General features: G+C 39.8%; 1 protein-coding gene across 7 annotated transcripts; it reads right to left on the minus strand.

Moving 5' to 3' along the window:
- Positions 1 to 27,792, minus strand: SLC25A36 (solute carrier family 25 member 36). 7 transcript variants are annotated; one of them, XM_015871209.2, is made up of 7 exons: positions 27,640 to 27,792; positions 19,804 to 19,974; positions 17,267 to 17,344; positions 14,398 to 14,498; positions 7,180 to 7,246; positions 5,122 to 5,411; positions 1 to 4,296 (listed from the first exon to the last, which is right to left on the minus strand). In XM_015871209.2, exons 1-7 carry the CDS (start codon positions 27,678 to 27,680, stop codon positions 4,103 to 4,105), a joined length of 942 nt encoding a protein of 313 aa, XP_015726695.1. In that variant the 5' UTR covers positions 27,681 to 27,792; the 3' UTR covers positions 1 to 4,102. The 7 variants fall into 7 exon arrangements, with proteins under 7 accessions (XP_015726695.1, XP_085369660.1, XP_085369661.1 ...); XM_085513534.1 differs by lacking the exon at positions 27,640 to 27,792 and adding an exon at positions 27,331 to 27,401; XM_085513535.1 differs by lacking the exon at positions 27,640 to 27,792 and adding an exon at positions 23,045 to 24,176.
- Between the last annotated feature and the right edge of the window lie 28 nt (positions 27,793 to 27,820).

Genomic DNA, 27,820 nt, shown 5'->3' on the forward strand with positions numbered 1-27,820 from the left:
TCCTAACGAATTGCTCTTTTTTAATCACAATTGTCCAGGCACTGGTATATATCAATAATAAAAAATTAGAAACATCAAAGTACAGTTTAGCACAGAAGGCAGCATTTGAATAGAAGCACATCATTTTAATTTGCTTTGAAGTTTAAAGCAATCCAAACAAGAGACTTAACAATATAAATACAGAGTAAATGCACACAGTTTACAGCCAAGGGTGTATGTAAGAATAATAGCAAACCTCACGTGAGTACAAAAGTACTCTCAAACTATCCTTTGTGAGTGTTTAGCTATGACTCTCAGGGCTTAATTACATTCACATATGCAGGGTAGGCAGACTCTCTTAAATAGAAGAACTGAAAACTTACATAACTAAATGTTCACAGACAAACTTGAGGAATAAAAAAGGAGTATATTTCCCTAGGCACACTTCAGCATTCAGCTTGTTCCAAATTTAAACAGTTTAGATGGGAAGCGAAACACATATAAAGGCTCTCCAAAATCTTGGATCTGGAAGCATTCTTTTAAAACACTACAGTCTGAGGAATGTTACAAAGGTAATTATAGGAACAAAAACATAACAGAAAATGGCATTAACAAACATCTCAATTACAATGAAAATATACGGAGTGCGTTATGTAAACAGGGAACTAGACAGGTGCAATGTCAACACTGAAGTGAACAGGCTGATTATTTGCTTAATAACTCCATAAAACTCTAGTGTAAACCTACTTAGAACAACTTTTGCTAGCAGATCCATCAGTCAGTTTAAGTGCTGGGCTCAGCCCGCTGCAACACGCCACAGCTCACCTGTTATCACAGCATCACAGGGACAGAAAGGGCCACAGAGGGGCCGTGAGATGCGGCTGCACTCACCAAGGTCACATTTTTCCAGTGTCAGGCCTCCCCGCCACATCATCTACCAATAAATTGGAGAAACCCAATGACGAGCAGCATGCTGTCACACACACAGCTTGGCAGAGAAGCCCCTTTTTCCCCTCTGATCAATGCATGCTCTAGTGCCACCTTTTGGCATATTCTGCAAAGCACAGTCTCAATATCCCAAATTGCCAAGTCAAAATGAATAGCTTGCAGTAACGTTTAGGGGCCTATCACAATGAAGGAAATATACAGAGACAAACTAATTACTGAGATTTGTTTCTGACGTCCAAAACATTTGCATTGTTGGCAGGGAACAAAGGTGAAATAAATACCACTACATTCAGACATAAACTAAGATGACCATTTAAGTTACAAGAAAGTTTAAATGCACTCCTTTCCGTTCTGCAGGTAAGGATATAACTAATGTAGCATGTTCTTAATCCCTTTGCTCTTATTTGTTTTTCATAAAAAATATCAGGCAAACAATATAAATAATTTGAAGATCTTTGGGAAACATTTCAGAGGTAACTTTGTATGCATTGGTAACTTAACAGAAATCCAAGAAACCGGGTCTAAGTTTTGTTCCCTTAAACAAGCCAAAATAAAAGATCACCCCTGAAGGCTAAAACATTACTTCAACCCCTTTTAACAAGGTGGAACAACAAGCTGATTGTCTGTTTTTAGCTGTTATCTCCCATATTTAATTGTTCTTTTAGTATTCTTTGCTCAAACTTTCATTTTAAAAGCAACTCCAAGTGGACTGATCTCACCCAGAAGGTACCCAGCAAACTGCTGGAAGAGATGTAGCTGTGATCAAAGGAGACTGCATCCAGTGAAAAGCACAGGAGAGTAACCTGCACAAAGCCTGGGCAATGCAAGTGTTAATTAATTGTATTCACAAACATCGAAGCCGACAGTTGTCACACCAATTCAAAGTTCGACTCTGATCAAACAACTCAAGATAGCTGATGGGTAATCCACTTTCTATAGATCAAATATTACAGTAAGCAGCCAGCCCTGCTCTTAGTTGTCTGGATAATGGTATCACAGTAAAACTATGAAACTCAGAGACACAAATAATGTTCCACATTTATCCCAGAGAGGCCAATTTTAGAACATACATATCAGCAGTTCCTTCAGTTCTTTGAAACAATCCAATTTACCTTTGTGGGTACATCACAGACCGCAGTATTTGCCTTTAAAAGGTAAGACAACATTGCCCAAGGACAAAGACGACAATACAGACAAGATTGCACTGCAAGGATACTGTGTGTGCTATAAGTGGCTCTTAGAGGAAAAAGAAACTAGTACATTTACATGAAGTACTCAAATATTTTAACAGTGGGGAGAACATTAAATGTGTCAAAATAAAGTGAACAACAAAAAGCCGGACCAATCGTTCTGTAAGCTTCAAGCTTTTAGGTACAGCCTACAGAACTACTGCAAAGGAGATCCTACAGTTCTACAGCAGAAAATGCTTTATCCTGCAGTTCTATGGAAATCAAACCACATGCTTTGAAACCAAACTGCATGTACTGAACACAGTTTGACTACGGATAACCAGTAGGGGAAAGAAAAGTCACAAGCCAGAAGGCCACAAAGTGCATAAGGAGTCATTCATAAGAAAGCCATTGCACACAATGCACAGTTTAAGTATACTGAAGTACCACACTGGAAGAGTCAATAGTGCAGTTCTGTCATACCAGTGTAGCAGCATTTATATGTAGAAAGCTATTGCCCCCAGTTTTATAATGGTCATCTTTCTCATAATGATCATGGATGCAGATACTCAAGGTGCAGATTAAAGACTTGTCTGGAAACCTACACAAGTTCTTATAACATTAAACTTCTGTTTTTGACACTCCAACTGTATGATTTTGGAAAACACTGTATGTTACAACAGAATTAACTATCTAAGCCTTGCTGCTGAATGCAACACGTTTTTGCAGCTGGCTTATACAACAACAGAATGTTGAGAACTGGAGGACAAGGTTATATGTCAACAGCTGTTCTGAACACAGGCTCAAACTGGAAGAAATGATATAGCAAATTTCAGGGGGAATGCTTACAAAAAAAATTTACTAGTTTTTCCATTGCTCTGCACATAGGTTGTCTGCACTGAAGAAACTTATCACAGCTCCAACTTTTTCTGCTTTCTAGTCCTTCCAACCATAGCAATGTGTGTTCTTCCTCTGTACTTAAATGTAGATACCAGTAAGCTAGGTCAAGCTTTGCCCAAAGTCGTAGGACAAAAACAGCCTGTTCTTCAGTAGCACAAACCTCTGAATTAATCCTGCCTTCACAAATGGCAGGCTTGGCTAGTTAAAGATTTCTTGTAACAGTAAGCATCCTTTGGAAAGGCTATAAGCAGCATTCAGCAAGTTCTCCCAAGGCTGTGTAAGCAACTTGACAGACTGGCAAGGAAAACTAATGATACAGGAGAGTGTTTCAAAGGTTTCTCCTGTTTAAAAAGGGGGGAAAACCAGAAAAAAAACCAAACAGTGATGCAGAAGAACAAAAAACCTACATATATCAATATCAGGAAAGTGATAACCTGAAGAGTTCATTAATCAGATTCTCTCTCACCAACCTAGAACACTGTTCAAATTAAAAAAAAAATAAAAATGCAACAAGTATCATCATTTGTAGTGAAAAAGTAATTCAATTTTGGGTCCCTGTGCCATACCCTATTCTTGAGGTAGCAACATGGAAAGCTTTACACACTGACTACCTCAGTCTCTGCATGAACATTCAGAGCAACTGAATGGAAATATCAGACATGGAAAAGTATGGAAGTACTACCCTCCTCATTCTTCCAACAGGTTACTGTGCAGTAGAACAGAACAAAAAGGATGTGGTTGAGAGCAATCTTTAGAAGGTGGGAATAAGGCTGCCCAAGAAGTTCCATGTCCCTTCCCTCACCCATTATGTCTCTGAAGATGATGGAATAGCCTTGTCTATAGATTAACAGATGGAAACAAAGTAGCAGTTTCGAATAAAGAGATGCATAAAGGCATTCCCTAAGGGGCAGCTTCCACTTGTTACATTGCTAAGAGACCATACAATAAGGCAGCAAAATTACCATAGTTGCCCACAATCAACCTTCTAATTTGTCCATATCTGCATGTTCCCGATTTAACTTTCCTTCCGCCCATCGCATCTGGCACTCAGTAGTCCACTCCAGTCTTTCAGTCTTCTGCCTTCCTCTAGAAGACTTGTCCCGCTGCTATCCATCAAGCAAGTAGACTACGACTTCATAGGTTGACATCATGATAGCTGTGTTTGGAATCTGTCTGACCAGATGTGTAGTTAAACCTCGGTAGAGGGATCCATACCCTTCTTCTCGCACAAGCAAAGATAATGTCTGGAAGAAAGATCTGTATTTTGTTCCCTCTTCTCTTAGCCTTGTTCGTACAACTTCTGTATAAAGGAAACCAGATGTGGTTATGTTTGTGATATCATCTTTCTCAGTAACCAACCAGCCACTTCACATTAAAAGTCAACCATTCCCCCATTTCAGGTTGTCAATATCAGATAAACTCTTAAAAAAAAAAAGAGTAAGACAAACAGAAGTGAGCCAGCTATGTGTGAGAGACAAACTAAATACTTACACACTGTTGAATGTATACCTAAAGAAGAGGAGTTTGCTTGTCAAAATCCAGAAGAGGATAGATGGTCACAAATTAAGTACTCAATACATCAATAAACTTAATGCATACATAACTACTCTGCTGGAAAATCAAGTGCAACCAAAAACCACACTAGACTGTCCATTTTCTTAGGAGCCAGAAAGTTCTTCTCTCTGTACTGGGCTTATTGGGCACTATCTCAACTTGTGAGCTTATTCCATTATATTTTCTCCCAGTCTTTCCAAGGAGGAGGTAAGAAAGCAGTGCATTGGTGCTTAGCTACTTACTGGTGGTAAACCACCACAATCCCTCATTGAGTTACATGAAATTCCTGGGTACACAGATTCCAAGTGAGAAAAATACCATGTCCCTAAGGCCGTACCCTGGTAAATCCCTGGGAAAAATGAACATCAACAAGAACCAACCATTGTATAATTCCATCTAAAACTATTTTTGTTGCCAAATATTACACTCATGTTGACTCACTGAGTGTGCTGTGGATAGCATTACACAGAAATTGTTCTTGAGGAAGTGAGTCAAGTTGGCTACAAATTACTTGAAAAGACTCAATTTCATCACCCCAAGTCTGGCTCTCAACTACACGAGTCCCTCTTACCATGGGGATATGCTATTGATGTTGCACAAGTCTTAGAAGTGGCAGCAGCCATCATCATTCCAACAAAGTCCGAAGCTTCTTTTGCCGATTCATCCTCATTGTCCATGGCAGAAGCAATCTTATGTTCCAGTAGTTTTCTCTTAATACTCTCATAAATAACAAAATGAATAACAGTCTCAGATATGCCTGCATAGGATGCCGACATTCCTCTGTAAAAGCCTTTAATACCATCTGATCGATAAACTTTTCGGACACATTCAAAAGCACTCATTCGTTTTTCTCCACGGTTCCTAAGAAGAAAACAAGATGGTTATTAAACGGGTGCAACTTGAGATTAGAAAAATTAGGCAGGTTTTTTTTGAGTGACAAGAGAACACAGGAAATATCTCATACCAGGGTCAAGAGATACCAATTTTAACATTTAAATGAAGACACACAATACGGAAGTGAACACAAGTAAAACATGACACTGAATTCAAGCCAAACTTCATACGGTATGATTAAGGAAAAACGTCATACAAATGAACTGAATAACTCTAGGCTTCCCACAATCTTACAGAAGAACAAAACTGCCTGAAAAAAACAGGCAGAAGTTATGGACTTGTGACAAACATGGTGATTTTCTTCTGCATAACAAATAAGAGGATTTTCCCTTAAAATATGCTTCAAATGAACAGATTTCACAGCATGGTAATTATATCCTGCTCTAGAAGTTCAGGTTTCACAGTAAAGCCTTCAGGAATATATGGTTTGGAGGCACTTGAACACAAAGAGAGTAGAGAGCAGCTATGATTCAAACAGTAGCTCTCACAGCATCACAGCTATCAGCAAACAGCTGAGATATCGAAGGAGGGTCTACCAACCAATAGAACGCAGGCAGTCTTTATTAGATTCAAGTAAGCCACAGCTGATGTCAAAGCATATATTCCTTAGTCTTTATGATGTGCATGCTAGACTTGAAGGACAATAAAATCTTCACCCTTAGCATCTTGCTTATTTTCATATGTCAAAATAAAACCCATAAACCCCAGCCAAATTATACGAGATAGTATCAATGAGTATTTGGGTAAATAAATCTAGCTCTCATTTTAGCTCATTCAATTGAATTGCGCATATGGGGAGATATATGATTGTACACAACTCTAATAAGTCCTTATGATGATACAACACAAAATATGCTCCAGTGCAGCAGGGAGTGCATGCACTTGCAGCACACAAATTCTGCCAGCAGAGGTCTCCTGAATGAGCGAGTTGCATAGAATAAAACAGCAAATAACCTAAGATACTACGATGAGTTGTATGGATACTATCCAAGCAAGACAGATGTATGAAAGTAAAATGAGGCATCACTGAATGGCAGAATTTAAACCTTGCTGGTCTGAAACTGTGCTATCAGACAGCAGCAAAGTACCAAGCCCAACTTTACAGAAAAGAGTGGGCACAAGTATACACAACTGTGAATCTAAACTTGGCTGAACAAGGCGGAAAATACTCCACAGCAGGTAATGCTGCTAACTCTGATTGGCTGTTGCCATAGGAAAACAGAGTTGAAGAACAACTGGCCAAGAAAAGCAGCTGGATCTACAGCTTCAGCTCTAAGAATATCCCAAGCCACAACTCTCCTGTACTCCTGGGTGGGTGAACCGATACAGACGGCTAGAAGTAGTAGTTTTGATGCGAGAGTCTTAACACTGCATCAAAGCCCCCAAACACTTTAACAGGAACAGTGGGAGTTTTGAGAGGAACCCCAGAAGAAAGTGAATGCATTACTGAAGGAAAAAGTGTGAGGCTGGCAGAATAATATTTTAATCTGATTGATTACCTTGTAATTCGTTCCAAATTGGCTGGCCTATTTACTACAGTGCCTCAAGCGCACCACAGACAGACTAATAAAGAAAAATGATAGTGTAACTTGTAATCATAACTTGATCAGCACCAAATTTTCAATTCAAACTTCTGGATATCAAAAAAGTCAACCTATTCTGAAAAGCAGAAAAGATCCCCAACATTTAAGCACAGTGTTATCACAGGAGAAATATTTCTATTTTCAAATTGTACCTTGCATCAAGCTGTAAGCGTGTCTTTACCAGCCAAATGGGATTGGTCATCGTGATCGCAGTAAAACCTAATATTTAAAAATGAAAGAGTTAGACGTGATAGCATCATAAAAGCAACTGCAGCCAAGTTTGAAACTCACACAGTATAGTAGGATGCAAAAACTTGGACTATACTGATTTTTACAAGTACCCATTGTAACCTTTTACTGATGTTTTATGAATCCATAAAGACAAAAAACATCTAGCTTTTTTTTTTTTTAAACTATACATTAAGATTTTTAAGCCTACTCTTAGCAAGCGAATCCCCATATAAAATAAGCCCAATTGTTTATACTTCTACATCTACATAATCATACCAACCCTTTTTTTTTTTTTGACACCGTAGAACACAAAAGCTAGTCTAATATTAGCCAATTAATTTGGAAAACATTTCAGCAAGAACACATTGCAGATGCAGCAATTTGATATAGGATACAGCATTGTGTCAATTTAACTTGCTCTCTGAAATACAATCTGAGTTGAAAAGCATGCAAACTGAATAAATACTACTTTCAGTGCAGTTATAAGGCGTGTATTACTGTAAGTTAAGAGACCTTTTAATAGTGAACTATAAAGAGAAGTTAAATTTAAGAGCTAATGTTTTATTTAACATTCAAAGCAGACTGTTGGTTGCCCAGGGATACTTTTACAAGCATATGAGTGTTTAAATTGTTAAAGTATGACTTCTAACTATCCAGACAGACAGCGACTATTTGGGCTTGCATCAGGGCTAAGGGTTAAAGCTTTGATTTTCAGTCCACTAAAGGAAAAGGAAAAGAAAAAAAAGACAAAATAAAAAACAAAAAACAAACAAACAAAAAAAAAAAGAGAGAGAGAAAAGGAAAAAAAAAAAAAAAAAGAAGAAGTAAGAATCACTCTTACTTCTGCACAACCGTGGAGAGATAAAGAGCAAAGTGAAAGGCAGCTCTGGGGAAAAAAAAAAAGCAACCAAACCATCTAGAGTTGTAATACCACACGTGCACCATTAATGAGGTGACATGTCTGCAGAAGAGAGAAGGAAAAGGGAGGGACTGGAACATGGCCAGGCAAGAGATGATAAATTTAGACAGCTGCTTGCTAAGTGGCACACATCGCTTGCATATCGCTACAAAGACATGCTGCCCTCCTGCAAGGGGACGGACTGGGGTTGTGGGAAAGCAACAAAGAGTTATCTTGTTCAGTGCACACCTGGTACAAAATGCTTATACAAGTAACAGGGTATCAATAGGCTTGTTTATGGAGATTGTTAACAGCTTACATAAATATATATTTAGTAGAACTGCTCCCACACCAGTTACTTCTGTTTAATCACAATCTATGTTTACGCTGCACACAAATGACTGCAATACACTGAGAAATGCCAGGGGATCTTAACTGTTTTAAAGGTTTGCTCTGCTCCTGCCCCCAAAACTCTTAAATAGTCAATTAGGTATTTCAGCTGCTGCAGTTTTAAGGACAAGCTATGGGGTCTTAGAAGCCACTAAAACTGAGTTATATTTCTGTGCCAAAACAGCAAGAACACCTCAGCAATTTCAGTGATTAAATATATTTGTAAATTGACTAAATTAAAACTAAATAACTTCCTATGAACTCACTACATAGATGATAAAGGCATTTGGCTAAAGTTTTTTTGATACGCTAATTTTTTGTATGGCAAGATGACATGCAACCCTTCATAAGATGAAATCCTAACAAGCCAGAATTGTTTTATACCTGCATTTCACACACTTCAAGTAATTACATGAAAACTTAAAACCATCAGGGACCCACCTAACAGGCACTGGATGATTTCAAAACAAAACATCTGCAGAAAAACATCCTGCAGGTTCAACCAGTTTGAGCCTTTCTGTCTGCCACATGACAGCACAGGAATTGCACTGATTCCAGCAGCACCTGACCCCAAATTGAACTAGATGTCCATTTTGTATTTTCCTTTTCCTGCCTTAATTTAGAGCTTTTTTACAGGTCCAAGTCCTGTAGTATACTAGAAATTAACATGACTGAAACAGACATTTAGAAATAAGGTGGGGAAAACTACTGACGTTTCCTACCAACACAATTATTCCAGGAAAAGGCTCCTCTCAAAGGCAAGATCCATTCTAAAATCCCTTCTTAATTTGAGATGTTTAATTAGTTGATCAAGATCAAAATATTTTTGCATTCCTATTTATCTCGAGTACTCTGGAATTTCAATAATGTTATACTGTATTTTGCAGTACTATTAGCTCAGTACTTTATCTTTCCTATTCCCAAATAACTGGCCTCTAAAGATGCTTTATTTGTAACAGGAAGCAAAGATGAGATGCTTTCAAGTCAAAGAGCCTTCAGCAACTCAGGTTTCAACACGAAACAACCACAGAACTAAACTCTTAGAAGTAATGTAGTAAAAACACAATCAAAGAAAAATAAACTAAGAGTTGAGTGATGCTGCCTCAAGGAAGAGGCTCCAAAAGATAAATATCCAGAATTTTGCAATCTCTGATAAGCTTTTCTTTACAAACACAGAAAGCCTGTATCATAAGAACTGCTTAAAAAACAAAGGTGAAAGGCTTCCAGCAACTACTAAGAAACTCTCATTCTTTCCTTTTTTTATGAATGCTTAAGAAGTATTCAATCTTGAATGCATTTTAACTTTATCAATGTGGCAATATCCCCAGGAGATTAAGATTCCAGATTTGTTATAAGCACAGATCAATCTGGCAATACCAGAAACTCCTGTACTTCTATGTTTTAGTTCGCCCCGTGAATTCCTATCCAAGTTTCAGATTAAAAGCACTACCCTCAATCCACTTTGTGAGCTATACCAGCTAAGGACAGGTAAGATCCCAGGTATTCCTATTTATGCATCATATTTCACAAGTTATTTATCTGTTTAAATCTATAAGCCAATGTAATTGATACAGACGCATGTGAATATGGAATGCTGAATCAGAAATCCAAAACAGTAAAATAAAAGCAAACCAAAAGAGAAAACAGAAAGACAGAAGAGAGACTATAGACATATTAAAAAGAAAAAGAAAGAAAGAGGTCTTTGAAATAACATGACAACAAATATCAGCTGCGGCATTTTAAAGGCAGCTCTGGGACACTCAAAAAATAAAAAGCCTTGTTTAACCCAGTAAGGGACATTGAATTAGCCAACAGAGCTAAGTAAGAGTAGCAGCTATCAGTGAAAGGTATTTTCTACCTTTCCCTGAACTGCACAGAAAAAATTAACTCTTAACAGAGTTCAGGAGAAGTGTTGTCTTTGCACAATGCACACAATGTGTATTCAAGATAATGAAAGTGAAATTCCCCTTAATTTGTTTATTTAATAGATATTACAAACCCAACGTGTGGTTCTTACACTAGAGGCTGCAAGAGACGCTCAGTTCAGTACTCACGAGGTTTAAGTTAGTCCATATTTCTGCAGGAAGTGACCTGCGGGTGGGGAGCATGAGATGACACGATCTCACTCTTTTCACGGGAGAAATGTACAGTAAATGCCTAAAATAGACACAGGCTTTTCTGTATCATAACAACAAGCAGTGACCTCATCAGACACATGTGTACAAATTGAATCCCATTGGAAGGATTTGTGAATTATTTTGAGATCTAACTTTTTTCAGGTTAAAGTTTAGGAAAAAAAGAAAGAAAAATAATCAGAACAGGCCACAGATAATAAAATAGTTGCATATAATGCACTGAGTACTGAAATTTCTGCTCATTTGCAGCAGTTCAATTTTACATCTCTGAATACTTACCTATGTATGAGATGAGTAAGTGAACCCTCCTTTCCCACTCCCTCCCAAACTCCATTAAAAAAAAAAAGGCAAGCCTGTCTCAGGGCTGAAAAAGCAAGGTAGATGCCTTATGAAATCAACGTTTCTTAGTGTCAATAATCAGTGACCTAAATATACATTTTTACTTGGTATTCAGTTTACTGTGTACACCAAAAAGTTACATGTTATCTTCTGTAAGAAAGAAAGCAGTCTTAAAGAACAAAAAAATCTACACTAGCATCGGTTGGGTTTGTCTGCTGGTAGAGTTACGAAAAGAACAGCAATAGCACTTTAGGTAAAGTAGTTTTGCAGCAGATTTGCAACAACGTTGCCTGAAGGATGCTATAAATCACTGAAAAACAAATCAGAAAGCCAGACAGGAATCAAGCATCCCATTCAGTTCTTAAGTTTTTGCTCTCTGTTGGGATAAAAGATGGTTGAGTAAGTGAAATGAGAAGGCAGAATTCACAGCGAATCTGAAAATTTAGCCTAACTTTGGAACGCACAGAGAAACTATCTTCACACAGCAAACACTTGTTCTTGTAGCACCCTTCAGATCCACTCATTGTCTGAGCTTGTAGTAAGAACTGCGTGATGTGCGAGGCTGTAAGCAAAAGGAAATTTAATACCTCATGGGGGATACATTGATATTTTAGAGATGAAGGTGATGCAAATTATATAGTGGAAGCTAGCACATAGCAAAAGAAATATATCTTCTAATTGCATAAGGCATCAGTTACTGATATGTAGCACAACTGTTCCTCCTCAGAAAAAAAGCAAATTTACTGAAGTTTAAGTAAAACCAACAATCTATGCTTCACCTCAGGAAGGAAGAATCATGTCTAAAACCAAGAAGGTCTAAAAGTACCTCAGTTTCTTGCTTCCAAAAATGCCATGTGTATAAAGCTACTTTGCAATAATATTAGTCTAGTGTGGGATATTTACGTATGAACATCAATGCAAGTAAACACAGTATTTCAAGTTTACCAAAGTTCACTGCTTACAGTGTTTTCATACAACATATTAATGAGACAAAACTATGAATAACTTACATATTTTTTTTTAAACTGCATGTTTGCATCACTGTATTTTTCAACCTACAAGAAAAGTTTCATAAGTGCAAACACCACCTCATACTTATTAGGTATCAGGAGCCTTCATGTAGGAAGGTCATATCTAAACAACAAAAAAACCCCTCTTATTTAAGACCGAGATACTCATTTTCTTACTGAAACCAATGGCAGCTGCAAAAGAAAAACCAATACTGATTATTTTTGGTACTTGTTGCGTTTATCCAGCCTGCCAATTCCACAATTTTAGATTCCTAAGCACATTACAGCAAACTTCTGTTAACCTGTTTAAGTCAACAAGTTAGGAGGTCTCATTTGACTTTGCCCCTGTTCTTTTGCCATTTCCTTGAGACAATTTGCATCACATAGCAATACAAACCTTGCTGGTAAAACTTAACAGGTGGTTTAAGTGCATTGTCTGAAATATATCAGAATTATAAAACAAGGTTAGCATGTTCCCCCCAAAAAACAGTTAACACACTGTTTACAGCTACAGTCCTTTACATGTTTATCAAAACAGCAGTAGTACTGAGTGTCAAGAGCTCTTTGTAAAACAGCCTCCTTGTACAGCTCTTCCAGAGAACGTCCAGAGTATACAAAAGAGATACAGCAGAAGCTTGTAACGGGCATTCAATTTCACCAGCTATACAGTTTAAGAATACAGCTGCAGAACTAGATAAGTGTGAGAAAGACAGCCACACAAATGTTCAACAATAAAGTGACTGTACGAAAAAGCAAATAGTTTGGGCTAAAACACATTCACCTCAGCCTACATTTAGCAGCAGCCTTAAGTGCAAATGCAAAATACAATCTTCTGAAAGGGAAGCAAGTCAACAGGCAGATACAGAACTCCTTGAAAAACTACAGACTGTGCCTGCGAGTTCTTGGGAAATTCACCATACCACAACTCCACAAAAGCTCCTTTTGTTATGGAAAGAGGATGATAAGATCCAGAGATACAAAAAAACAACTCCCCACTTGTTGGCAGCAATGCATGAGTTTTATAGTATGATCTTCAATTGAGGATAAACTGTTCCTCCCTCCACTGGTACCCCCATCCATCCTACTCCTTTAGAATTTAATTTCTGCTTTGTCCTCTTAACAAACAGCCGAATACAAGAAAAAATAATGATATAATCAGGGTTTCTGAAGTGATCAGCTGATTAGGATCAACTTTTCATGAAACACTTGATGCTACTCACTGACAAATAAAACACATGCTGATAGGTGGGAAGAAACACTCTATCATTTTAGAACCCTATTTTGCCTGTTTAAGATAAATGGCTGTCCTCATGTCTGTAACTCAGAAGGTTAAATACTGCCACTACTTCTCATATGATGGAGCTAAGCACTAGTGTATTATTTAACTGAGAAGCTAAAGCCACTTAAATTTACTATGGCATGTAACAATTTGAAACAGATCATTAGTAAGCATTAAACAGAAGTTATTCTGATGACCTTTTTGCCAACATCCTTGGCAGCCCATTGATTGTGAAACTAACATGAATCAGAAAATTCAAAAACCTATTATAATACTGCAGAATTCATCCATGACCATCTATGACCCATGCAGAGAAACTTCTTAAAATTTCTGTATAGGAAAAACAGGCAACAACAGGCAAATTGTGAGCTCATTTTTTTCAGGTTAAGTCAATTACCAGAACCTTTAATTCCTCATTAACAATCCCAAAACACAAAACACGTAAGTTAAGTAACAAGTACTGTCAATTGCGAAAATATACTTAAGTTATGCTGTAGATTAAAGGAAATTGATTTCATAGAAAATAAATGAATATGACAGAAATCTGCTCTTCTATGCCACCTTAGTGGTTAACTTCACACAGACCAGTGTTTGGGGGGAAGATAGACAACTGTTACATATGGTTATACAAATCTGTAGGCAGATCTCAGGAAGACAAAAATAGGTCAGACATATAAAGCTGCAACAGAAAACATGAGCGTAAAAAACAAATTAAGAATTATTTAGCCGAAGTTCAGTGCACACACAGTGCTGTTTATAGTTTGCAGAACAGATAGCTACTGTGTTCACAGCATTCAGTTTTCACGTCACAAATTTACAACTGAGGAAGCAGGCATGCAAGTTTTCCTTGCGAAGATTATTCACACAGCTTAAAGATTCTCATTAACACTAAGTGCAATGTTTCTTGCACGTATTTCTCCAAGTGCCCTGCATATCAAGGGGCCAAAACAGGTAACAGCTACCAAAAGAAGCTGTCAATCAGACACCAAACATTTTCTGCTGCTTTTTTTTCCCCACACATTTACAACCAACTCTCATTTGTCACTAGGTCTGTAAAATGAAGAAGCTATAAAGTTACAGATCCTTACCTGCCACACCAGCTGAAATCATGTGTACCTGGGTAGAATCTGGATTGAAAATATTGTTCAACTTTTCCTTGCAGTTTGAGTAAGCAGCAAAATATATCGCTCTAAAAGTAGAACAAGATGAGAGTTATGCTGATTTATGTGTTGATGCCCTTAAAAGCAGTAAGGAAAAACTGCTCAAGGAGTAACCCCCACAAAGCAATGGGACTATTTCAGGAATGACAAAATAAGAACATCAAGGGGAAGGAAACATAATTGTAAACACAGCAGTGGGTTCTGTGACAGTAAGAAATCTACAGCCAGGAAAGCAAAATAACATTGAATTGAGACCTGAAGGTATTGCTGCTCAGAACAACTTTGTTCTAACGACACAACTGTTTTCAGCATTACAATCTGTGAATCATCGAATAAATCGGGTTTTTTGTTTGGTTGTTTATTTTAAAAACCAAACAGAGCACACTTAATAATTATGAATATTAATATTTAAAATGCTTCAGCAGCTGTAAACACGGGATCTGACTCTTCTTTCTCTAGACCTATATTCAGAATAGGCACTTGTTTTTTGTCTTCAATATATTACACAGAAGATACTTGTAAACTTGTGCTACGTTTAAGTCTGTAAGCTGGTATCAGAACAAAGCTAGACAGAATACATGTCAATGCAGTCATACAAGAATACTTGTTTTCATTCATAAGGCCATAAAACTGATTTAAAATACATAAAAACCTTACATTTGGATTTGTAACTCAGTTTTTTTTAAGCTACTTCGACACATCTTTATAAAAGGAAAAAGTAATACAAGTTTTCATGAACGGAACATTAACCTCATTAGCTGTGCAAACATGTTTTTCTTTATTACGAGAAATGATAAAGCGTTTGCCTAATGGACTTAATTTCTAAAATGGAATCTGGACCCAGTTAAGTATACTAGATACATTATAAAACACGCTTCTCTATAGCTTATTCAAACAAAGAGCTGCTGTTAAATCCACTTAGCTAGTGCTTAATTGAAATGAACTAGTGGATGAAACTGAGTCAGCTAGAGGGGAACAGGGACTTGCTTCTTTATAAGGCATTACACCAAGAGGACATTTTAGCACTAGCACTGAAGAAAGCAAGCTAGCCAGGTCCAAATGGAAATTACTGAAAAGAAACTCCCTAAAAAGTTCTTTGCACTTGAGGCTATTCTCCATTGAGGGCAGTCACTTCAAAACGGAATTCCGTGCCACCAGACTGTTGTAATGTATCTTTTAAGTCTCTTGCAAAAAGGAAAACAAGCACTGATTAAGGGAGAAAAAAAACCCAGCAAATGCCAGTTTGTCCAAGAAATTACTTCCCCTAAATAATGATGAAGATCAGTAGGCCTTTATGGGCCAGTAAATTAGATGTAAAAAATTACTTTATTTTGCAGAAAGATAAAGTGAGAACTGTGAGCACAGAACTGCTGTCCACACATGGTGTGCATCCCATGCTTTTAGTAGCATAGAGAGAAAACGGGAGATTAAACAGATAGGAGGTGAGAGAAGTTCCTAGCAAACACATCTGTTGGAACCAGAGAAAGCCACGATACTGAACATTCAGATACAGACTAGACTATCAGCAAAGTCCACTCTTCAGCATAGAAACTATCTAGATAAAAATTGGGGAATTAATTCTTCTAGCCTTATCTTGCTTTTTTCCCCCCCTCACCTGTGACCTATTTTTTTTTTGTTGGTGGTTCCTAGTGTAGAGACACACATAATACTGTACTTGGCAAAGTCTTCAAATGCTAATTGCCCAATAACAGTAGACTTAAAGCAGACTAGAAGACAAAGCAGTGCTGAATAGAAAACCTGGTTTAACAATATTTTCCAGAAGTATGCAAGGACACTGAAGCACAACATTTAAGATACTCCCCAAATCGGTGTGCAGGAGACAGAAATTATATCTTCTGTTCGGATAAAAACTAAACAAGGGAAGCAGGGCACAAGGTCAAGGGAAGAATAAAATGAGTACATATTTCTCATGCAAAAATATTTTGTCTTCAAAACAGAATAGAAAAGAATGAAAATGGGCCGAAAGATGACCAACTTCATTCAGGATTAAGCAATTCTAATACTCTTACAGGTCTTTGCTTACATATTCCTCCTTAGGTATTCTATTTTTCAATGAACTGTGGCTAATACTTGTATGCAAGGATCAATACAAACCTGGGTATGCTCTACACCTCACGCTGCCTGACAGTAACAGTGGGGCAGATAGAGCATTTAAACCAATGCAGAGTAATTGACAGCAGTAATACCATTGCCACTTAGATCAGATTTATATTCTGACCCGCTTTATTATCTGAAACTGCCCTTCTGCCCTTTGGAGTTCAGCCTGCTGCTGCATCTGCTTAGTCTGCGACTGCTGTTAAGTGTTTCACCCTACTCAATATCTTTATTCACATTTCAGGCCATTAGTCTGTGCTTCACAAGAATTTATGTAGGGAAAAGAGCCAGTATTTTGTGTCTACAGTCACACAATTACTTTCTAAATGATGGATTAACTAAGTGCTAAACCTATCTGTGCATAGGGTACAAACTTCTGTTTACAAGTGCAACTCCTAAAACATATTCCTTCTTAACAGTAAGAAACTCAGAGTAAGGAACAGTGCACAGAACAAGGCACTAGGGAAATGCTGAGACAGCTGGTGCAGGAATGTGGGTCTGAAGCATCAAAGCTTGAGTTGTTCAGTATTTTAAGACACAATCTATTGCAGGAACTAAAGAATATTTACAATTAAGTATTAAGACTGCAGTAACTCACTTGAAATAAACCCTTAATCTCTTAAAATAAACACAGTAACCAAAACTTCACTGAAATTATTCCACTTTAAATATCTATATTTACCTGGAAGGAGCAACGCCTACCAAGTTAGGACCCAGCCCTCTAAACAGAGAACGAGGACCTTCCTTTTGCAAGATCATCCTAGAAAACAAAGCAATAATATTTTATTACTCACATCAAAATTACTGAATGCTCTGTCCACAGTCAACACAACATCACTTTAAGCTTTGATCTTTGTGTATAGCTTTGACAATGCAGTGTTGACCACGTAAGTAAAACCAGTTCTCAGAATCAGCATAAAATTCCAAGAACTAAAGGCAGAAGTCAAGCCCTACAATGTCTATACAGACTTTTCTTAAGGATCAGATATGATGCCACTCACTGCCAGAAGAGGCTGCCTACAGACTACTTCACCAAATAATTCTTGATAGCAGTAGCTGGTCTGAATCTTAACTAAGTCTTTCTAATTCAAGAATCAATAATAGATCCTTCCTGGAAGAAAACTCTCCTCTTATACCCAAATACTAAAGATACTTTCCCATAACTGGCTAGCTGAGTCCCCCAAAGTGAACTCTACCTGTTATCAGCACTAGCATTGTAACTGTGGCCAGAGGCCTCTCCTACTGGCTACTTCACATCATAAGCACTCACAAGAAGGGGAAGAAATGCAGTCATAGAATCATAAACTGACTTGGATTGTAAAGGTACTTAAGGACCATTAATTTCCAAGCACACTGCCGTGGACAGAGTTGCCAGCTACCTGACCAGGCTGCCCAAGTCATGGACATGCCTGTCCTACATGGGCTTGAACACTACCAGAGGTGGTGCATCCACCACTTTTTTGGCAACTTGTTCCTGTGCCCCATCACTTGCCAAGTGAAGAATTTCTTCCCGAATCTCCATTCGTTTAGTTTAATACCATTCCCCTTGTCCTGTCACCATCAAAGCACGTAAAAAATTTATCATTCTCCTGTTTGCTAGCTCCCCTGCAGTACTGGAAGGCTGCAATGAGGTCTTCTTTGGGCCTTCTCCAAGATGAAATATCCCAACTCCCTCAGACTGTCTTCCTAGGAGAGGGGCTTCAGCTTTCTGATTGTCTTTACAGCCATCCTCTGGACCCACTCCAACAGCTCTACATCTTCGTTGTACTGGGGCCGCAGTATGGACATAGCACTCCAGGGGGGCATCATTAGAGCAGAATAGAGGGAGACAATTATATCTCTCATTCTGTTGGTCATCCCTCCTTTGATGCAGCCCAGGACAATACTATTGGCCTTCTGGGTTACAACACACTGCTGGCTCACATCCAGCTTTTCATTCATCAGGACCCTCAAGTTTTCTTTACAAGTCTGCTCTAAACAAGTTCTCCTCCCTGTTCAAAAAAGTGCCGTATTATCAAAATGTCCCAGCCCACAGCAAAATTTGTAGGCAAATGTCTACTAGAAAATACTAAAATGGCTTTTTGTCTCTCTTTTCACTGATATTCAGGATCTGGACACAAACCAGGTTAAAAAAAATACAGTATTAACAAACAGTCCAGCACCTAATTGGACTTCTATGTAAGGGACCTATGTAGACTGGAGAGTTGGATGATCAGTAGTATGAAATTAAAGGAAAACACAGGCTTCCGCACCTGGGAAGAACAATGCCAGAAGCAGGTAAAAGCCTGTAAACAAGCGGCTGGAGAGCAGATCAGCAAGAAAGGATCTGGGAGTGATGGCTGACAGCAGGTTCTACATAAGCCCTGACAGCCAAGAAGGCAAACTGCATTTTGGAGTACATTAAATACACCAAAAGAATGCATTCAATGCATTACAATACATTTAAAAGCAGTTCTCTCCATGAGCATTGGAGAGGCCTTGCCTCGAATACTGTGTACAGATCTGGGCTCCACAATATGAAAAGGAGGTAAAGATACTTGAAAACATCTACAGGAGGGCAACAAAGCTGGTAACAGGGCTGGAAGGTGTATCCTATGAGAAGAGTCTGGGATTGTCTGGTCTAGAGGCAAGGAGGTCTGTTGGTGATCTCATTGCTATCTGCAGCTCCCTGCGGAAGCAGAGAGAGGCTTTGATCCTGAAAATGTGCTGGGAATGGTTAAGAGCTGTGCCAGGGATGAGATCAGACTGGATGTAGGAGAAACTCCTTCACTGTGAGGATGGCCTAACACTGGAACAGGCTTCCTAGAGCTGTGACGATGTTCTACACCTGTCAGTGTTCAGTTGCCCTCAATAACATCAACTTTTGTTTAGCCTTGAAGTGGTCAGACAGTTGGACTGAGCGATCCTAAGTTCCTTACAACCAACCTGTTCTAATTTTAAGTGTTAAAGAGTGCTCCCACCGAGTTTCTGGGGCATGTAGTTTGGGGTTATGAATTCCACAAGGTATGCATGTTCTAGATAATTCAAGGTACAGACTTGAACATGAAAGACACTTGGAAAACTAGAATGTGAAATTTACAGTTAAATGGCAAAATATAGGAAATACAGTGACATAATCGACACAGAAGTCTGCCTTTCACACAGATTTGTCTATCTGTCTAACATGCATCCCCCTCTGGTCCCAAAACCAAATCAAACAGCTGTAACGTGTACACTCACTTCAAACAATGGAGAGGTCCAGGAGAAACTCTAGTTACTCGATTTACACTAGCACCATTCACAGTGTTGAGATGAACTTCAGAGATGTACAGAGTCACAGAAGAGGACTGCAACCGAGTTTTCACAACTTCCAGTGGACATGTCAGAATTGCACCAACAGTACCTCCACACCTGCAAAGAGAAACAGGATCACCACTTTTTAAACTGCAAAGAAAATGAAAAACACTGTAACGTTACTCTGAGCAGAGTGAAACTATAAAAAGTGAAGAAGTAACTGCTGTATGCATGAGAATGGTGTCATTATTTGTCCTTGACGACAAGCAAACAGTTAATTCATTAATCCTTCAACATGTGGTGAAAATTTTAACAGGCAAAAAGAAAGTGTTCCCAAGTGGCGAAGGTGCACTGTCTTCAGCACATGCTGTTCAAATCCATTCTGGAAAGTAGCTCAGCATTTCAAATGTTTAACTTTTTAAGTAAATTTTAACTACTTTTTTTTTTGAATGTTCAGTGTGCTCCTGGGCACAAAGGAGATGCCAAAAATCCTTAAGGGTAGAGAACAATTTGTGCAGCATGCACACAGAGCTACGCCCATCATTCTTTGGAAAGCCAGTAAAAACTGTACTGTGGCTATTTAGTTAGAACCAACAAACCCCCTTTGCATTTCATGCACAGTACCATCAAAGTAATGATAAACTGAGTATTTCCTGAGCTCTGCCCATTATAGCATGAACACTGGATCCCATGTACACAGTGCTATAGAGCTGAATGTGGGAAGATAAAAGTCTGCCCCTCATTAGTGTAAGAAAGCTAAACAAATGTGCGTGACTTACACTAGCAAAGGAGTTCTCCCCATTCTGCTAGAGCAGAGTGCAGCCAAGAACACGCTGCCGTTTAGCAGCTTTGTTCAGAGGATTTCTCAGGCACTTGCTCATAAGCTAATTATTAATAAGTACACTCCTGTTTAACCATGATATACAACCTGTGAGAGAAGAATAGCAAATCCACAAAGTTTCATTCCAAAGTTAACTCCAAATTCTTTGTACAACTGCTACAAAAAGAAGAGCTCGGCTCGAACCTTTGCAGAGTCCAGAATTCTCTCAACTTCACCAAACACCATTCTTAAAATTATCATCATATTACCAAACATTAAATATCTAATATTACTAAATATTTAAAATTAAATATCAAAATTATTACCATATTACCAAATATATACCAAAATATTACCATTACCAAGCTTGCCTACAGCTAGAGCCCAGACACACCTTTTCCTAGCTCTAACTCCAACATTAAACTGAAGTTTACCCTCTTATACATTTGAATTGAGGGAATCAAAGTTTGTCAGCTTGAAATAAAGCATTTACACATGAAAATGGTATCCAGTTTCCCAGGGTACTGTACAGAAGCAGTAAGACTGATACAGCTTTTAGAACAGCATCTCTGAATAAGCATTTTACTTGCCTACTCTAATAACGTTAAGCTACAAATACAGCTATAAAATAAGACACAGACTGGGTGTGCAAAAATTCATTTTAGCCAGTTTTGCGAGCAGCAGAAAGCCATAACATGGTGGGATTTATAACCTGCAATAACAAAAGAGTCACAGATAGGAAAGCCCTCAAGATAGATTGATGGAACAATGATACCAACAAGCCCATCTTCAATGCAGACAGCAAGCTGCTCTAATACTGCTGCTCTACTACTCAATAGCAGCAAGTGCTGTATGGCCACGGGCATGTGCAGGCAATGCAGGAAGCTGCCTTCAGAGTTTATTTCATTTCTTGCAGTCCCTCTGTTTCTGATCCCTCAGGATCTGCTTCCACTTCAGATCTTTCTGCATTTCATTTTGGGCAGGTTACAGTAGGACTTACTTTCAAGCAACAGCAAGAAAAAGTGCACGGTATGTAACGAGATAAATACTAAGGAATGGGGAAGGAATGAGCAGGTGAAAAGTCAGGCATCATTCATCAGCAGGGCTTGGCATTTGGAGCCTTTAATGCTGCTAGCTCCACCACTGCTCCACACTGGAAAATTTTTCTCAAGTTGAAGATTAACACCATCCCGGAGGCTGCATTTTGCATGCTCCCCTGCCCCACACCAAACCACCACAAGGGATGGATGCCTGGCTGCAATAGCACTGGTCAGATTTCCCTCAGCAATGGAATAACAGGCAGCTAGGGAATGGGACAGACACAAACCTTCATAGCGCTCATTCCTTCCAAGTTTGCTTACAGCAAGCAACGCTCCGTGACAACCACCTACTGTAAGGGCAGCTGGCAGCCTGTTCGATTTTACACACATTGTAAGAGAAGCAGCCCAACACTTGCCTCCTTTTAAGAGCTAGGCACCCTTTACCTGCCTTTCAGGTCATGATATCAAATAATCAGCACTTGGCATTGCTTCTTACTGGTGTGTTGGTTTTCTCTCATTGAGCAGTTTAAAATGTCATAGCAGAACTTGTTCCAGTAGCTATTGATAGCCAGGATTCAAAAGCTCCTCTCTTCCCATTTTCAAGATGCCAAATTGCCACTTACAAACGAGAAAGAAATGAAAAGAGAAATTCTTCATAGTGCTGCATGGCTCTGTATCACTCACAAACATATCTCCAAAACCCCAAATCTCTCCTTCTGTCAAAATGTAAGACTTCATCCTCCCAGCCCTCAAAAATCCCTGTACAAAAGAGAAGGCATCTGACATGTAAAAACGAAGGAAAAACTCCCCAAATGTTAAGGCTTTGCTTCGTAGTAACAAGATCCAACTCAGAACCAAACCACTAACTGGACATGCTATCCAGGAAGTTCGCTGACTTACATTGCTCACTTGAACTATAAGGCTTGAAAAAAATAAATAAATCTGTTCATGAGAAACTTCAATAAACAGTTCGTAGTTAAATCAAGAGAGGCAATTCAGTAACTATGTGACCTACAAAAATAACTGACTATTCAGAAGCATGCCTGCTGTTCAGCCACTGCAGTATTTTACATAGAAATACATTTCCAGCCTTGTTAACTTAATATAGCACTAAGAATAGAGAGACAGCTACTGCTCTGTGCCCCAGACTGGCAGTCCAGGAACAGCCAGCCACAGCTCCAGCGTTCTAGGGGCTTGTTTTCTTTTCCTTCTCAATTTATGGCTTAACACAAGTCCAGGAGGTGAAGAGTTCAGAAAAAAATCATTTCTCTACAGTTAGAAAATAATCAGATTTATTCTCCTCCTGAATGCAAAGCAGGGCACTTACTGACAGGGATGCAGCCAGGACACAGACTCAGCCATTCATTTCAAATCTTCCTGTATTATTTGTGAGAATATGCAAGGAAATAAACGTGCATGTGCTTCAAAATCTAATCCCATTCAGCATTCAAATCCCAGGTTTTACTTTCAGAGACAGCTGGTCAGGAACCTTTTATTACTGCAAACTGAGGATATCTGCTTAGGAGTCACCACCCTTGTCCAGAACTGTCCCATACCTTCTGCTGCTACTTTATACCCTGCAGTAAAAGCAGAGACAGGTCTGTTACAGATGAGGATCTCAACACTTCAGCCACTGGACTGACTACAAATGCTCCTTCAGATGTTCCCACCGCCTGTCAGCTCATATATACTTGTAACTACACCTATATAGAATACCCAACTTCTATTCCTTTAGATAATTATGTATTCTATACAAACACAAGGTGCAGCCACATAGGCCTGACCTCACCTTTTACAGCGTTTGCAACCACAGCCTCAGACTCCAAGATAACCCCTGACCCTGTTATCTTGCATCTACATTCATTCACTTATTTTACCAGCTGCTCCTCTTTCCTGTATGAAAATGAAAGTTCCACACAAATACTGACAAGCGACGTAGTAAGGAGAACAAGCACAAAACTGTCAGAAACAAACAAGCCACCTACAAACAGAGCTCCTGAAGCCTTCATCACTTCGAATAACTTCAGCAATATCAGCATTTTCACAGACCTGCCTTGCAGCACAGTTGTTGATGTGAAAATCAGTTACAGGTAACTTGAAGATCTGGACAGTAATCTCACCTATCCCACTCTCAAGACAATTTAAGGCCTTAACTAAGTAGAGTTTTCAGAAACAGCAAGAATGCAACTCATTAACACACAGGTGTCATGGTTTCCCTGCTATTACACTGTTAAACTTGTATATTATTTACCTTTCTATCTCTAGCCTTACTATATTGGCTAGGAGCACCCCAGCCCCTTAATTCACTGCTAATACATTTTTGCCAGGGTTTCAAAAGTAAGTTTTAAGTTAACATCCATTAACTAAAAGTAATCATCAAACTTGCCGTTTCTAAGTAAGTGCAATAATGAAGTTCCCTTAATGTGCTGACGTATCAAAACCTACAAATGAGAATTGGAAAAAATAACACAAATGAAAAAGCATCACTGGCTTCCATTATCCAAAACAAACACTAACACAAGGCGCAGATTCAATTAGGAGCCAGGGCAAATAAATACAACACGGCTGCCACATCAAGTAAAGAACAGCTGAAAACATCAATCACCTTGCAGGGAAATGTGAGAAGCTCATCAGCTTCACAATTTTTCAAATATAGTCATTTTTATGCATTTTGGTCACCTCAGAGAGCAAAATCCAAGCTACCCAACCCCTTAAGTAGGAATTGCTTACTTCCCCCCCTGCAGAAGAGTATCTGAACATAAAAATAAGCTCAAGTAGGGGCAGGAAGGAACTAAATCTTGCACTGTGCCTTACAACAGGAAGAACCAGTTCTGAAAGACACTTGGGGTCAGGCCAGGAACGAAAGTACTTCAAGGAAGAAGGTTACTAGGTGACCTGGGAACTCCATTATAGCTCAAGTGACTACTTCTGAAAGGCAGCAGACATCCTTATCACCGCTCTACCTGCTCAGTTATTAATATCTTCTTAAACTGAGGGAAAAAAAGGATTTCAGATGTGTAGCACCTACTCTTTCTAAAAAATTTAGACTTAATCTTCAATATAGTATTTAAATTGTCTGTTTCTACCACCACAGAGATTTGGTAAAAACTTCAGAGTGATTCAAATTAAAGTTCTATCAAGACAAATAGAGATTCCTCCCCATAGTTAATCACAAAATAGATCAGAAACCTGCCTAATCTTCTGAAGAAGCAACAGAAATAAAGAAATTTCAGAAGTAAACCTTTGACTGTTCAGTCCTGAACGCAGAAAAGCAGCCATCCGTCTCCAACCTGAAATGGTCCTGCATTTGCTGAGGAAACAGGGCCATGGGCAAGGTCCCATGTTCTGATGGAAGTTTGTCATATGTGGACTTATTGTCATAAGATTTCTAGAAACTAAGAAAACCTGGGAATGATTTTGGTGGTCAGCATCCAGATGCCAAAAGCTCATTTTCCACCTGAATCTACCTGGTCAGTGTGTTGCCTCTAATGCCAACAGCTACAACAGACAATATGAAGAAAACGTCAACAGTTTGATACATGAAAAAGATGAGGGAGATTGAGTTCTGAGCAGTCTGAGTACAGAGTCCTCAGATAAAAGTCAAGCTTCACCTGAAGTATCATTTTGTATCAGGATCCAACATTACAGGCAATTAATCTAGTTCCTAATCCCACAAGGACAAGATGCAGTTAGCAAAAGGTGCTCAGTGGTAACTACATGGTATTTGCACACAGATCCTGACAACTAAGTACATCATGCCAAAACAGGAGATAAGTGGCCACAAAAAATATACAAGTAATAGTACTTTACTGAAATACTGGCTGATGCCTGAACTAGGGCAGCCAAATCACTGAACAGAGAGAAGTTCACCACTTCAATTTACTGGTGATGCTAGAACTGATACTCACAACGAGCAGTGAATTACTTTTTAGACATAAAACTTCTATTGTAAAACACTGGTCATCCTTACAGTCGGTACATAGATATGAAGATGGGATTCTCAAAAACGAAACTAACAGCAAAATTGCTCAAACTTGTTGGAAAGGATGCACAGACAGGAGGAAAGGAAGGATGGAGGAGGGATTATTAGAAATGAAGCTTCAACTTCCAACATGAACTGGTAATTCCCCAGAAGCAGCACAGTTTGACAGCTGTTGTTGAATCATCATGAAGCAAACCAGGCAGCTACAGAAAAATCCCCCAGTAGCCCCGCCTGCATTACAGAATCAGCAATGTCATCATTTAGTCTCAAAGAAAATGGGAACTGAAGACTTAGTGTTCAAAAAAACTCTTTTTTTTTTTAGCAAAAAAGGGTCAGCAGGTTGAGACAATCACGTTGTTTTCAAACAAGCCCTACTGAAAACTACATCATCTTCATTTTTAAGTTTCGCTGAAGACTAAGGATAGGTCAAGAGATCTACAGTCTACCATGCTAGCAGAGAAATCACGTGATGACCCGAATAACTTTCCTGCTGTTAAATGTGACCAAATAGATGCTGTTTTGCTGAGCTGTGATTACAGGAAACATGTGGCTTCCACATGAGGAAAAGTCAGCCCTTTCCTCACAATGTTACCCTTGACCCAACTGGCTGCCAGCTACCTGCAGATCAGACCTTCCATAAAAAAAAGAACAACCTCGCCGAGCTCAGCAATCTTCACTTCAGTCTTAAGATTACATGTTGGGACACCGTCTCAATCATCACGGACTGTTCCTTACTAATCTGCCTGTTGCTGAATGTAGTTTAAGCTACTGTTTTCCTGTATGTGAACTCTGAAGAAAGAAGTACAGAGCGCCACATCTCAGGCCTGTTGGTGTATAATCCCCCTCCTCTTAGATGGCCAGAATTTGCAGGGGAAGAGAACCTGCATAAGCACTAAACTGGCTGTGTAATATTGGAAGCCAGGAAGGCATATACTCACACATAGCCAGGCTACCCAGACCTGCTCACAGAAAACCGTACAGCCTTCCACCTCAAACACTCCAGTCACAGGCACCATTTTGTAAAGGAGCAGCACAAATGGAAATCCAAGCTTCAAGCTCACTCAGTCATAAATTATGTTCTTCGTTCTGCCTCTTCCCCCACTGCCACACAGCCCAAATATGGACCTATTGCTCCAGCAAACAGGAGGCAGGTGTTGCTCCCAGCCCACCCTGAAGGAAACACAGGCAGCATAACTGGGCACTACAAAACTTTACAACACACCTACAGTTACCTGGCAGTTACATCAAACCCAAGCAGGGCTATAAGGGCAACATATTTCCTTTTCACTGTACTCTTCCCTCCAATTACTTGTCTTCATACACAGATGCTACAAGCTGCAAGACAACAAGGAGCCCCCCACCTAAAAGCAGCACACACAAGTGCTGAAATGCATTCAAGTAACACTTGATCCCGAAGTTATCAGCCTTTGTAGAACGTTGAGAAGACAGGCACCTTCAGGTGTCTGGGACAGCTCCAGGCACAGAAGGTTCTATTCATCTCGCCAAGGAAAGAAGAAACTTCTGGAGGAAACACGCAGGTTGTGAGACAGCCTCACCCGCAGCTCCACCAGGGCCCACGTGCAGCCAGACGCCGTTGTCGCCGCAGCCCAAGGCCCGCAGGTCCCACATACCTGCGGTGTAAGAGCCGCCGGTTCTGTCGCTGCCCCATCAGGGCCCGGCCGCGCATCCCCGGCCCAAGGAGGCCCGGAAAGGCCTGAGGGCAGCGGGCGGGAAGCGGCACCGGGCGGGCCTCAACGCGGCCTGCGCTCCTCGCCTCAGCGCCCTCACGGCGGGCCCCGTTCCACGCCCCAGCGCGGCACAACCCAACGGAACCACACGGGGACGGAGCGAGCGCCCGCTCCGCCGCAGGGCCCGGTGCCGAAGCTACTGCAGACGCCGTGCCCGCTCCCCCAGCGCGGGGCGGCGGCGGCTTCACCTACCCGCCGGCGAAGAGATGCACCAAGGTGTCTCTCTGGCTCATCCTCGTCGCCCGAACCCAGGCGGCAAGGAGCGCTGCCGGGCGCTTCCGCCCCACGCCCCGCCGGCTCCGGGCAGGCTCCGCACCAACACGCACCGTAACCCCACGGCTTCCTGCGGCGGCCGCGCAACCGGGGCGTGGCG

Source organism: Coturnix japonica, chromosome 12 (assembly GCF_054131305.1).
Source record: "Coturnix japonica strain WE chromosome 12, WE-NBRP24, whole genome shotgun sequence".
In the NCBI taxonomy this organism is placed as follows: Eukaryota; Metazoa; Chordata; class Aves; order Galliformes; family Phasianidae; genus Coturnix; species Coturnix japonica.

Coding starts and splice junctions, on each gene's coding strand:
- SLC25A36 (XM_085513534.1), bottom strand. CDS start 27,386: ATGCGCGGCCGGGCCCTGATGGGGCAGCGACAGAACCGGCGGCTCTTA. Junction 14,499..17,266: donor GTAGGCGTTGCTCCTTCCAG/GTAAATATAGAT, acceptor TTCTACTTTTAG/AGCGATATATTTTGCTGCTT. Junction 5,412..7,179: donor CGCTTACAGCTTGATGCAAG/GTACAATTTGAA, acceptor TTTTCTTCTTAG/GAACCGTGGAGAAAAACGAA.